Consider the following 14,926-nt stretch of genomic DNA (forward strand, 5'->3'; position numbering starts at 1 on the left):
AACAGCGTGGGACTCCGTGGATAGTTAACAATTAGGCAACGTTTAATTTGTGACAAACAAAGTAAAGATACACAAGGTGTCTCCAAGGAAACAATAAGGTTGAATTAAACTGGGAAACTTATACAGATTTAACTGCAGAAGACACATTTTGTGCTTAAAGCCATGCAATTAAATCAAAACCATTATGAGGAAAGATCTGGTTGCATGGGAACAATTGGATATAACGTTACTGAATATATACTCTGCATTACTGTACGTAGGAAAAACAGTTAATAGATATTGGCTTTCATTCCTGGAGAGAAACAAAAACAAATCTAACTGTGAATTGAACTTGAGTACTGCAAGCTTCACAAAATGAACTAAATTATGCTGTTTTACAAAAATGAAAGTTTCGGCTCAAGTGAAATCCTGTAATGATATATCCCATGCTGTGCTAGTGGTGCCTTCCCAGTGTTTTTGGAACAGTTCTGCCAAGTCTTCCCCTGTGGGAATACTGAGCATAACTCGTCCACTTCCCCCCCAATGCACAATTCTATTACTTTAACCGTTATCTACAGGGCTTAGAGAATGTTTTGAACCAAATACAATGCTTTTTTGTTTTAGATGTATTTAAGACCAATTTATTATTAATCAACAATTCTGATACTGACTTTAACTCCTTGGCTTTGGGTGCTGACATCAGCATACATAGTCATTGTAGTTTTGTGTAAGACCAATGGCAAATCATTTGTAAAAAAAAATAAAAAATAAATTGAGAAAAGTAATGGCCCAAGGCAACTGCCCTGAGGGACACCGCACTGTACACACCTGATGTTAGAAAAGCTTCCATTGAAGAACACTCGCTGGGTTCTATTGGATAAATAACTCTCCAACCATATATATTATATTACCTTTATTTAACTAGGCAAGTCAGTTAAGAACAAATTCTTATTTTCAATGACGGCCTAGGAACAGTGGGGTTAACTGCCTTGTTCAGGGCCAGAACGACAGATTTGTACCTTGTCAGCTCGGGGATTTGAACTTGCAACCTTCCGGTCTCCAACCATGTGATGGGAAGTGATGTAAAGCCAATGCAAGTGAGTTTCTTCAAGAACAATTTATAATCAATAACATCAAAGACTGCGCTGAAATCTAACAATAGATTATCAACTATCATTTATCCATGTATTTGAACCAACCATCTGTCATCTGAGTCAGTGCAGTACAAGTTGAGTGCCCTTCTCTCTGTGCCTGCAGTTATCTTGTGCCCTGAAAAATAGCATTGTATTTGGTCAAACACAATTCTGTCCGTCAGTTTATTAAGAACAGGCAGCAAACTGATTGGGTGGCTGTTGGAGCCAGCAAAGGGTGCTTTACTTTTCCCCTCTCCAACCAGTATACTGTATGTAACAGTCCCCTCTCCAACCAGTATACTGTATGTAACAGTCCCCTGTATACTGTATGTAACAGTCCCCTGTATACTGTATGTAACAGTCCCCTCTCCAACCTGTATACTGTATGTAACAGTCCCCTCTCCAACCAGTATACTGTATGTAACAGTCCCCTGTATACTGTATGTAACAGTCCCATGTATACTGTATGTAACAGTCCCCTGTATACTGTATGTAACAGTCCCCTGTATACTGTATGTAACAGCCCCCTGTATACTGTATGTAACAGTCCCCTGTATACTGTATGTAACAGTCCCCTGTATACTGTATGTAACAGTCCCCTGTATACTGTATGTAACAGTCCCATGTATACTGTATGTAACAGTCCCCTGTATACTGTATGTAACAGTCCCCTGTATACTGTATGTAACAGTCCCCTCTCCAACCTGTATACTGTATGTAACAGTCCCCTGTATACTGTATGTAACAGTCCCCTGTATACTGTATGTAACAGTCCCCTGTATACTGTATGTAACAGTCCCCTGTATACTGTATGTAACAGCCCCCTGTATACTGTATGTAACAGTCCCCTGTATACTGTATGTAACAGTCCCCTGTATACTGTATGTAACAGTCCCCTGTATACTGTATGTAACAGTCCCCTCTCCAACCTGTATACTGTATGTAACAGTCCCTGTATACTGTATGTAACAGTCCCCTGTATACTGTATGTAACAGTCCCCTGTATACTGTATGTAACAGTCCCCTGTATACTGTATGTAACAGCCCCCTGTATACTCTATGTAACAGTCCCCTGTATACTGTATGTAACAGTCCCCTGTATACTGTATGTAACAGTCCCCTGTATACTGTGTGTAACAGTCCCGTCTCCAAACGGTATACTGTATGTAACAGTCCCCTGTATACTGTATGTACCAGTCCCCTTTATACTGTATGTAACAGTCCCCTCTCCAACCTGTATACTGTATGTACCAATCCCCTGTATACTGTATGTAACAGTCCCCTCTCCAACCTGTATACTGTATGTACCAGTCCCCTGTATACTGTATGTAACAGTCCCCTCTCCAACCTGTATACTGTATGTACCAGTCCCCTGTATACTGTATGTAACAGTCCCATGTATACTGTATGTAACAGTCCCCTGTATACTGTATGTAACAGCCCCCTGTATACTGTATGTAACAGCCCCCTCTCCAACCTGTATACTGTATGTAACAGTCCCCTGTATACTGTATGTAACAGTCCCATGTATACTGTATGTAACAGTCCCATGTATACTGTATGTAACAGCCCCCTGTATACTGTATGTAACAGTCCCCTGTATACTATATGTAACAGCCCCCTGTATACTGTATGTAACAGCCCCCTCTCCAACCTGTATACTGTATGTAACAGTCCCCTGTATACTGTATGTAACAGTCCCCTGTATACTGTATGTAACAGTCCCCTGTAGACTGTATGTAACAGCCCCCTGTATACTGTATGTAACAGCCCCCTGTATACTGTATGTAACAGTCCCCTGTATACTGTATGTAACAGCCCCCTCTCCAACCTGTATACTGTATGTAACAGTCCTCTGTATACTGTATGTAACAGCCCCCTGTATACTGTATGTAACAGTCCCCTGTATACTGTATGTAACAGTCCCCTGTATACTGTATGTAACAGTCCCCTGTATACTGTATGTAACAGTCCCCTGTATACTGTATGTAACAGTCCCCTGTATACTGTATGTAACAGTCCCCTGTATACTGTATGTAACAGTCCCCTGTATACTGTATGTAACAGTCCCCTGTATACTGTATGTAACAGTCCCCTGTATACTGTATGTAACAGTCCCCTGTATACTGTATGTAACAGTCCCCTGTATACTGTATGTAACAGTCTCCTGTATACTGTATGTAATACCCCCCTGTATACTGTATGTAACAATCCCCTCACCAACCTGTGTGTAACAGTCCCCTCTCCAACCTGTATACTGTATGTAACAGTCCCCTGTATACTGTATGTAACAGCCCCCTGTATACTGTATGTAACAGTCCCCTGTATACTGTATGATACAGTCCCATGTATACTGTATGTAACAGTCCCCTGTATACTGTATGTAACAGTCCCCTGTATACTGTATGTAACAGTCCCCTGTATACTGTATGTAACAGTCCCCTGTATACTGTATGTAACAGTCCCCTGTATACTGTATGTAACAGTCCCCTGTATACTGTATGTAACAGTCCCCTGTATACTGTATGTAACAGTCCTCTGTATACTGTATGTAACAGTCCCCTGTATACTGTATGTAACAGTCCCCTGTATACTGTATGTAATACCCCCCTGTATACTGTATGTAACAATCCCCTCACCAACTTGTGTGTAACAGTCCCCTCTCCAACCTGTATACTGTATGTAACAGTCCCCTGTATACTGTATGTAACAGTCCCCTGTATACTGTATGTAACAGTCCCCTGTATACTGTATGTAACAGTCCCCTGTATACTGTATGTAACAGTCCCCTGTATACTGTATGTAACAGTCCCCTGTATACTGTATGATACAGTCCCATGTATACTGTATGTAACAGTCCCCTGTATACTGTATGTAACAGTCCCCTGTATACTGTATGTAACAGTCCCCTGTATACTGTATGTAACAGTCCCCTGTATACTGTATGTAACAGTCCCCTGTATACTGTATGTAACAGTCCCCTCTCCAACCTGTATACTGTATGTAACAGTCCCCTGTATACTGTATGTAACAGTCCCCTGTATACTGTATGTAACAGTCCCCTGTATATTGTATGTAACAGTCCCCTGTATACTGTATGTAACAGTTCCCTGTATACTGTATGTAACAGTCCCCTGTATATTGTATGTAACAGTCCCTTGCTCCAACATATTTATTTTATTTTTACATTACTTAACTGGGCAAGTAAGTTAACAAACAAATTCTTACTTACAACCCCGGACGATACTGGGCCAATTGTGCGCCGCCCTATGGGACTCCCAACTACGCCCGGATGTGATGCAGCCTGGATTCGAACCAGGGACTGTAGTGACACCTCTTGCACTGAGATACAGTGCCTTAGACCACTTTGCCCCTCGGGAGCAGAATAGGATATTTCAACTTAACAGTGACATCTACTGGTTCTCATAAATCATAATATGCCTGAATCATTTATACCCCTTCTTCACCACTAGATGGCAGTGCTGAATCACATGTAAGTGAATTGACAGAGCAAAAAGTAGGTTTTTCAATGAATTTAATGTTGCAACCTGGCATTTAAAAGACATTGAGAATCCAAGAGAGGGCGACAATGAAAAGCAGAAAACTAAAGATGAAGAGGTGTGACCTGAAAACACCCTCTTCATCTTCATCAAAGAACAGATCAAAAATAGGCCGAGAGAGAGAGAGGTCGAGAGAGAGGGGCCAAGAGAGAGAGAGAGGCCGAGAGAGAGAGGGGCCGAGAGAGAGAGAGAGGCCGCGAGAGAGAGGGGCCGAGAGAGAGAGAGAGAGGCCGAGAGAGAGAGGGGCCGAGAGAGAGAGAGAGGCCGAGAGAGAGGGGCCAAGAGAGTAAAGGGAGAGAGAGAGTGAGAGGGGCCGAGAGAGAGAGTAAAGGGAGAGAGAGAGAGAGGCCGAGAGAGATAGTAAAGGGAGAGAGAGAGTGAGTAAAGGTAGAGAGAGAGAGAGAGAGAGAGTAAAGGGAGAGAGAGTGAGTAAAGGGAGAGAGAGAGACAGAGAGAGAGAGAGAGAGAGAGATGAGGTTAAGTTAGGCCATTCCTCCGGAACAACAACTCACATCTGACAAAGCATCCAACAATTCCATATTCCCAACTATTATACATCCTTGTTCACTGTGTATCTGACGAGGTTAAAGTTCATCCTCCCGTTGCATCAACATGTCATATAGACATAGAGGGGTGTGTAAAATGTGGGGCTTCTGGGCCCTTGGCATTCAGCTGGACTCATTTCAGATTCCTATACGAGGGCGCCCTTATAAAACTGGCATTGAAGCACCACTGGAGTCCAAGAGGTAATGTTTTGGTTGACCCCTGACCTAATCGTTCACAACAATGCAAATGGTGTAAGGCCATAATGAGGATATGTGTGTTTCATGAGATTGGTGGTAGCCGGTGTACTATAACGGCACTGAGGTCTAAATACTAAAGTATGGCATTTACATGGATACATTATTAACAGATTGAGGATCGTTATTTTAAATTAAACACGCCCATCTTTTGTGCTTTTTAAAAATAAAAAAAAAGTATATATATTGTGTCGAGTTCATTTCGATGCCCTTTAAGTTACATTATTTTAATTTTACAGGTCACACTGAGTGTTGCGTCAGATCAGAACGACTTGTGTTTTTTTTTATTCCTATAGTCATTTTTGGCAACTGCATCAGCAGACACCTTCCTATCTAGGTCGAATAATACACGGCACTTCTAAACGATATGGACAGTTCAGGACTGCGCACATTTAACAAAACATAATGTATCCAATCTGCTATTAAAGCAATACACGTGAATATACAAATAAATGACTGTAACGTTTCAGATTGAACATATTTGACAGAATGTATCTGTGCTGTTCCTTGGTGGTATTCTGGGTGATGTACATGTGCTTCAGAATATGTGCCGTGGCTAAAACAAACTGCAGTATGGTCGTATTAGTACTACTGATTAGTACTACTGATTAGTACTACTGATGTATCTGTGCTGTTCCTTGGTGGTATTCTGGGTGATGTACATGTGCTTCAGAATATGTGCCGTGGCTAAAACAAACTGCAGTATGGTCGTATTAGTACTACTGATTAGTACTACTGATTAGTACTACTACTGGTACCTTGTTATTATATGTGTAGTTGCATGTTGATTTTCTGTACTGAAGTAGGCTACTACTTCCATCAGGTTAATGGAAACTAATTCTTACAATTCCTTAATATGTTGTTTTAAACTATTATCCTTGACAATAATAATAATAATAATAATAATAATAATGGCGTAACTTGATATTCAATACTTTGCATATTTTTTGTTGTTGTTGTGTGTTCTTGATATTGTGCCTGAAAATACTTGCATTGTAAAGACCTTAAATATATATATTTTGTTTTAAATAAAAGGGTTATTTCCAATTAAATAAAAGATAGATGAGACATCACCTCTAGTCACAGATAGAAGGCGTCAATACATGTCAGAATATCTTACTAATTAATATTCACGTAACGTTGTTGGAATGCATTTAAATGGAAGGTCTGCTATCGATACGTACAACATTTACAATAGCGCCTCTTTTCAAAAGGAAACAAGGACGGTCAAAAGCCAAAGTAAACACTCAGTCTGAATAAACAAGATTTTTAACAAAAGTACAGTATCATACAACAACTAAAACATGTGAATAAAGAGACTCAAGGTTTTTTTTTAAAACACACAAAAAAAAACCACTTGAATTTCATTACAAAATAATTATTATACATGATGTGAAATATACATTATTAATCTTACAATTTTGGCATTTACAAATTTTTGTCCGTTGACGTACAGTATATTACAACGAGGGATGGAGTTTTTAGTTACAGTAAGGACAAGTGCATAGCGAAATAGAAAAACCTGTCAATCCTTCTAAGGACAGAACACAAAGCCTGACCAACTGGTATTTGAAGAAAGAAAAATCAACAACAACAACTTTTGAACAAAACAAAAAAAAAATGTTTGTAAGGCAAATATTTCATCATTTAAAATTGGCATAGTCTGAGAAAATGTCCACAAAGTCTTGTACCACCCGGTAGCAGAAGTCGTATTGTTCCTGGGGAAAGAATTTGAGAACCATCAGGGAGAATTCTAGATACGACTCCGGTGAACTGACATTATAAAAATGTTCATTGTGTCGATGTTTTACGTCCGTTCTGATCGTTTTACTGTAAAGCCAGAGCACCAAAGACAAATGTCCATTCTGTGTTAAACTTAATGGACCATAAATTATTATATTATCTATTAACGGCATTGGGGACCCGATAGATACTTGGTCAATTATAATGTGTGCCAAACTATGTTCAAATATTGGATTCTTTGGAAATTAAAATAGGTTTACAAATGGTGATTTGTGTCCAAAGTCCTCACCACGGTCTGGACCATATGTGGCCTCTGCATCCGTAAACTCTTCACAGTCTGGAAGACGTCCAGTAGGCCCTCAGCCTTGACCCGCTCCAGGATATTGCTCAGTGCAATGAACGTACCTGTTCGCCCTGCACCAGCACTACACAACAAAACATTCAAGGAAAAACTGTGACTTTTGGGGTTTTGTGACTGTTGTAATGGGTTGCTATAGTAACAGTAAATGTGTAATAAAGTGTTACCATAGTAACAGTAAATGTGTAATACAGTGTTATCATAGTAACAGTAAATGTGTAATACAGTGTTACCATAGTAACAGTAAATGTGTAATAAAGTGTTACCATAGTAACAGCAAATGTGTAATAAAGTGTTACCATAGCAACAGTAGATGTGTAATAAAGTGTTACCATAGTAACAGTAAATGTGTGAAAATAAAGTGTTACCATAGTAACAGTAAATGTGTAATAAAGAATTGTTACGAAGTATATTTAAAGTGGTATAAGAGTGTTACTTAGGTAACAGTGAAGTGTAAAAGGTGTTACCAAAGTAACATATTCCACCACATGGTGATAAGGGTCAGAGTCTTAGCTACCTGCAGTGTACGATGATGGGATGGTTTCCTGACTGCTGTTGCTGTCTCTGCACCGAGGCGATGATGTCGATCATTCCTTTCCCTTCGGCTGGGATCCCGATCTCTGGCCAGCCGTGAAAATGGAAGTGGCGGACCAGACGTGTCTGCTTATCCTGAAACATGGAAACCCAGGTTCGGAAAGATAATGTAGCTGTCAGGATGCCAATTGTAGCAACATGCTAGGTGTGGACAGATCATTTAGCATTGGGAGCTAATTTTAGCAACATGCTAGGTTTGGACAGATAATTTAGCATTGGGAGCTAATTTTAGCAACATGCTAGGTGTGGACAGATCATTTAGCATTGGGAGCTAATTTTAGCAACATGCTATGTGTGGACAGATCATTTAGCATTGGGAGCTAATTTTAGCAACATGCTAGGTTTGGACAGATCATTTAGTATTGAGAGCTAATTTTAGCAACATGCTAGGTTTGGACAGATCATTTAGTATTGGGTGCTAATTTTAGCAACATGCTAGGCTTGGATGGATAATTCAGCATTGGGAGCTAATTTTAGCAACATGCTAGGTTTGGACAGATCATTTAGTATTGGGAGCTAATTTTAGCAACATGCTAGGCTTGGATGGATAATTCAGCATTGGGAGCTAATTATAGCAAAATGCTAGGCTTGGATGGATAATTCAGCATTGGGAGCTAATTTTAGCAACATGCTAGGTTTGGACAGATCATTTAGTATTGGGAGCTAATTTTAGCAACATGCTAGGTTTGGACAGATCATTTAGTATTGGGTGCTAATTTTAGCAACATGCTAGGCTTGGATGGATAATTCAGCATTGGGAGCTAATTTTAGCAACATGCTAGGCTTGGATGGATAATTCAGCATTGGGAGCTAATTTTAGCAACATGCTAGGTTTGGACAGATCATTTAGTATTGGGTGCTAATTTTAGCAACATGCTAGGCTTGGATGGATAATTCAGCATTGGGAGCTAATTTTAGCAACATGCTAGGCTTGGATGGATAATTCAGCATTGGGAGCAAATTTTTGCCACTTGCTAAGTTTTGGAAAGATAATTTAGGATGCAGATTTTTGCAATACACTACTTTCTCGTGATGACTGTAAAACGTCTAATTTGGGTTGAGGGTTACAAGATTAGCAATATGCTAACACGACAAACACTTTATTCCTGTGATTAATCACTCCTCTAGAGGTAAGAAGAAGGTTACGGTTAATGTCTCAATAAACTATTGCTTTTAGGTCCCTCACTACCTCAGGGTATTTCCATGTAAACTTACTGGGCCGTAGGTGAGTACCAGATCCCGTACACTGAAGCTGTCACACACAGTGGATCCCTTCATCTCTACAGTGTAGTCTCCATAGGTCACTGAGTCCTCTGTGGGCCAGTACTGGAAACACTTGTCCTACAGGAGACACAGTCAGGAGATTAAGACTGAGTACTGGATAACACAGTGATTATATTACCATCAAATAATAGAAGACATGTTCACGAACAGTAGCCTACTACAATATTACAATAACTCAAATCATGTTAAGAACAGTACTCTACTACAATATTACAATAACTCAAATCATGTTAGAACAGTAGCCTACTACAATATTACAATAACTCAAATCATGTTAAGAACAGTACTCTACTACAATATTACAATAGCTCAACACAAAGAGGTCCTAGTTTTGGATCCTTGCTAGCGGTAGACAACTAAGATGCAGTAGTTCAGTAAGTGAATAGCATAGAGATATATCATATAATATGAATTGTTTAAATGCTATTTCTTGGATCCCTCCTACCTGCTCCCTCTCCTGTAGTTCCGTCAGCATGACGACGGAGTGACACTTCCACTCCCACGCCATCCTCCAGTAGTCCTCTACCGTGTGAGATAACGGACCCTGGGTCGCTATGAAGTAGTCCTTCTGCCTGTAGCCCTGAGGACACCCCACCACAGTACAGAGTACAGGCATTACCACCATGTCAGACAGGTACAACTCCCTGTCCACCACAGTACACAGTACAGGCATTACCACCATGTCAGACAGGTACAACTTCCTGTCCACCACAGTACAGAGTACAGGCATTACCACCATGTCAGACAGGTACAACTCCCTGTACACCACAGTACACAGTACAGGCATTACCACCATGTCAGACAGGTACAACTCCCTGTCCACCACAGTACACAGTACAGGCATTACCACCATGTCAGACAGGTACAACTCCCTGTCCACCACAGTACAGAGTACAGGCATTACCACCATGTCAGACAGGTACAACTTCCTGTCCACCACAGTACAGAGTACAGGCATTACCACCATGTCAGACAGGTACAACTCCCTGTCCACCACAGTACACAGTACAGGCATTACCACCATGTCAGACAGGTACAACTCCCTGTCCACCACAGTACACAGTACAGGCATTACCACCATGTCAGACAGGTACAACTTCCTGTCCACCACAGTACACAGTACAGGCATTACCACCATGTCAGACAGGTACAACTTCCTGTCCACCACAGTACACAGTACAGGCATTACCACCATGTCAGACAGGTACAACTCCCTGTCCACCACAGTACACAGTACAGGCATTACCACCATGTCAGACAGGTACAACTTCCTGTCCACCACAGTACACAGTACAGGCATTACCACCATGTCAGACAGGTACAACTCCCTGTCCACCACAGTACACAGTACAGGCATTACCACCATGTCAGACATGTACAACTTCCTGTCCACCACAGTACACAGTACAGGCATTACCACCATGTCAGACAGGTACAACTCCCTGTCCACCACAGTACACAGTACAGGCTTTACCACCATGTCAGACAGGTACAACTCCCTGTCCACCACAGTACACAGTACAGGCATTACCACCATGTCAGACAGGTACAACTTCCTGTACACCACAGTACACAGTACAGGCATTACCACCATGTCAGACAGGTACAACTCCCTGTCCACCACAGTACACAGTACAGGCATTACCACCATGTCAGACAGGTACAACTCCCTGTCCACCACAGTACACAGTACAGGCATTACCACCATGTCAGACAGGTACAACTCCCTGTCCACCACAGTACACAGTACAGGCATTACCACCATGTCAGACAGGTACAACTCCCTGTCCACCACAGTACACAGTACAGGCATTACCACCATGTCAGACAGGTACAACTCCCTGTCCACCACAGTACACAGTACAGGCATTACCACCATGTCAGACAGGTACAACTTCCTGTACACCACAGTACACAGTACAGGCATTACCACCATGTCAGACAGGTACAACTTCCTGTACACCACAGTACACAGTACAGGCATTACCACCATGTCAGACAGGTACAACTCCCTGTCCACCACAGTACACAGTACAGGCATTACCACCATGTCAGACAGGTACAACTTCCTGTCCACCACAGTACACAGTACAGGCATTACCACCATGTCAGACAGGTACAACTTCCTGTACACCACAGTACACAGTACAGGCATTACCACCATGTCAGACAGAAACAACTCCCTGTCCACCACAGTACACAGTACAGGCATTACCACCATGTCAGACAGGTACAACTCCCTGTCCACCACAGTACACAGTACAGGCATTACCACCATGTCAGACAGGTACAACTCCCTGTCCACCACAGTACACAGTACAGGCATTACCACCATGTCAGACAGGTACAACTCCCTGTACACCACAGTACACAGTACAGGCATTACCACCATGTCAGACAGGTACAACTCCCTGTCCACCACAGTACACAGTACAGGCATTACCACCATGTCAGACAGGTACAACTTCCTGTCCACCACAGTACACAGTACAGGCATTACCACCATGTCAGACAGGTACAACTTCCTGTACACCACAGTACACAGTACAGGCATTACCACCATGTCAGACAGGTACAACTCCCTGTCCACCACAGTACACAGTACAGGCATTACCACCATGTCAGACAGGTACAACTCCCTGTCCACCACAGTACAGGCATTACCACCATGTCAGACAGGTACAACTCCCTGTCCACCACAGTACAGGCATTACCACCATGTCAGACAGGTACAACTCCCTGTCCACCACAGTACAGGCATTACCACCATGTCAGACAGGTACAACTCCCTGTCCACCACAGTACAGGCATTACCACCATGTCAGACAGGTACAACTTCCTGTCCACCACAGTACACAGTACAGGCATTACCACCATGTCAGACAGGTACAACTTCCTGTCCACCACAGTACACAGTACAGGCATTACCACCATGTCAGACAGGTACAACTTCCTGTACACCACAGTACACAGTACAGGCATTACCACCATGTCAGACAGGTACAACTCCCTGTCCACCACAGTACACAGTACAGGCATTACCACCATGTCAGACAGGTACAACTCCCTGTCCACCACAGTACAGGCATTACCACCATGTCAGACAGGTACAACTCCCTGTCCACCACAGTACAGGCATTACCACCATGTCAGACAGGTACAACTCCCTGTCCACCACAGTACAGGCATTACCACCATGTCAGACAGGTACAACTCCCTGTCCACCACAGTACAGGCATTACCACCATGTCAGACAGGTACAACTCCCTGTCCACCACAGTACAGGCATTACCACCATGTCAGACAGGTACAACTCCCTGTCCACCACAGTACAGGCATTACCACCATGTCAGACAGGTACAACTCCCTGTCCACCACAGTACAGGCATTACCACCATGTCAGACAGGTACAACTCCCTGTCCACCACAGTACAGGCATTACCACCATGTCAGACAGGTACAACTCCCTGTCCACCACAGTACAGGCATTACCACCATGTCAGACAGGTACAACTCCCTGTCCACCACAGTACAGGCATTACCACCATGTCAGACAGGTACAACTCCCTGTCCACCACAGTACAGGCATTACCACCATGTCAGACAGGTACAACTCCCTGTCCACCACAGTACAGGCATTACCACCATGTCAGACAGGTACAACTCCCTGTCCACCACAGTACAGGCATTACCACCATGTCAGACAGGTACAACTCCCTGTCCACCACAGTACAGGCATTACCACCATGTCAGACAGGTACAACTCCCTGTCCACCACAGTACACAGTACAGGAATTACCACCATGTCAGACAGGTACAACTCCCTGTCCACCACAGTACAGGCATTACCACCATGTCAGACAGGTACAACTCCCTGTCCACCACAGTACAGGCATTACCACCATGTCAGACAGGTACAACTCCCTGTCCACCACAGTACAGGCATTACCACCATGTCAGACAGGTACAACTCCCTGTCCACCACAGTACAGGCATTACCACCATGTCAGACAGGTACAACTCCCTGTCCACCACAGTACAGGCATTACCACCATGTCAGACAGGTACAACTCCCTGTCCACCACAGTACACAGTACAGGCATTACCACCATGTCAGACAGGTACAACTCCCTGTCCACCACAGTACACAGTACAGGCATTACCACCATGTCAGACAGGTACAACTCCCTGTCCACCACAGTACACAGTACAGGCATTACCACCATGTCAGACAGGTACAACTCCCTGTCCACCACAGTACACAGTACAGGCATTACCACCATGTCAGACAGGTACAACTCCCTGTCCACCACAGTACACAGTACAGGCATTACCACCATGTCAGACAGGTACAACTTCCTGTACACCACAGTACACAGTACAGGCATTACCACCATGTCAGACAGGTACAACTTGATTGCAGCGTATGAATGTATGTTAAAAAAAATGAAATAAAAATAAAAATAACTGTTGATAAATATGACATTGATTCACGTCTACTCATTGATGTAGTAGTGAGTATTGTAACGTTTACTCATTGATGTAGTAGTGAGTTTTGTAATGTTTACTCATTGATGTAGTAGTGATAATGTTTACTCATTGATGTAGTAGTGATAATGTTTACTCATTGATGTAGTAGTGAGTATTGTACTGTTTACTCGTTGATGTAGTAGTGATAATGTTTACTCATTGATGTAGTAGTGATAATGTTTACTCATTGATGTAGTAGTGATAATGTTTACTCATTGATGTAGTAGTGATAATGTTTACTCATTGATGTAGTAGTGAGTATTGTAATGTTTACTCATTGATGTAGTAGTGATAATGTTTACTCATTGATGTAGTAGTGAGTATTGTACTGTTTACTCGTTGATGTAGTAGTGATAATGTTTACTCATTGATGTAGTAGTGAGTATTGTAATGTCTACTCATTGATGTAGTAGTGATAATGTTTACTCATTGATGTAGTAGTGAGTATTGTAATGTTCAATCATTGATGTAGTAGTGAGTATTGTAATGTTTACTCATGGATGTAGTAGTGAGTATTGTAATGTTTACTCATTGATGTAGTAGTGATAATGTTTACTCATTGATGTAGTAGTGAGTATTGTAATGTTTACTCACTGATGTAGTAGTGAGTATTTTAATGTTTACTCATTGATGTAGTAGTGATAATGTTTACTCATTGATGTAGTAGTGATAATGTTTACTCATTGATGTAGTAGTGATAATGTTTACTCATTGATGTAGTAGTGATAATGTTTACTCATTGATGTAGTAGTGAGTATTGTAATGTTTACTCATTGATGTAGTAGTGATAATGTTTACTCATTGATGTAGTAGTGAGTATTGTAATGTTTACTCATTGATGTAGTAGTGAGTATTGTAATGTTTACTCATTGATGTAGTAGTGAGTATTGTAATGTCTACTCATTGATGTAGTAGTGATAATGTTTACTCATTGATGTAGTAGTG

At 41.9% G+C, this 14,926-nt stretch overlaps 1 protein-coding gene across 6 annotated transcripts in view; it reads right to left on the reverse strand.

Moving 5' to 3' along the window:
* Positions 1-6,723: 6,723 nt before the first annotated feature.
* The window catches only part of LOC110528622 (receptor-type tyrosine-protein phosphatase epsilon), a 150,713-nt gene continuing 142,510 nt past the window's right edge, over positions 6,724-14,926 (reverse strand). For all 6 annotated transcript variants that reach the window (XM_036988773.1, XM_036988769.1, XM_036988759.1 and 3 more), the window contains 5 exons: positions 9,897-10,031; positions 9,383-9,508; positions 8,091-8,242; positions 7,505-7,640; positions 6,724-7,190 (listed from right to left, as the gene is read on the reverse strand). In XM_036988773.1, the coding sequence (XP_036844668.1) occupies positions 7,116-7,190; positions 7,505-7,640; positions 8,091-8,242; positions 9,383-9,508; positions 9,897-10,031 (624 nt within the window). In that variant the 3' untranslated portion in view covers positions 6,724-7,115. The remainder of the gene's footprint in view (positions 7,191-7,504; positions 7,641-8,090; positions 8,243-9,382; positions 9,509-9,896; positions 10,032-14,926) is intronic.

The sequence above is a fragment of the Oncorhynchus mykiss genome, chromosome 1 (assembly GCF_013265735.2).
Source record: "Oncorhynchus mykiss isolate Arlee chromosome 1, USDA_OmykA_1.1, whole genome shotgun sequence".
Taxonomy (NCBI): Eukaryota; Metazoa; Chordata; class Actinopteri; order Salmoniformes; family Salmonidae; genus Oncorhynchus; species Oncorhynchus mykiss.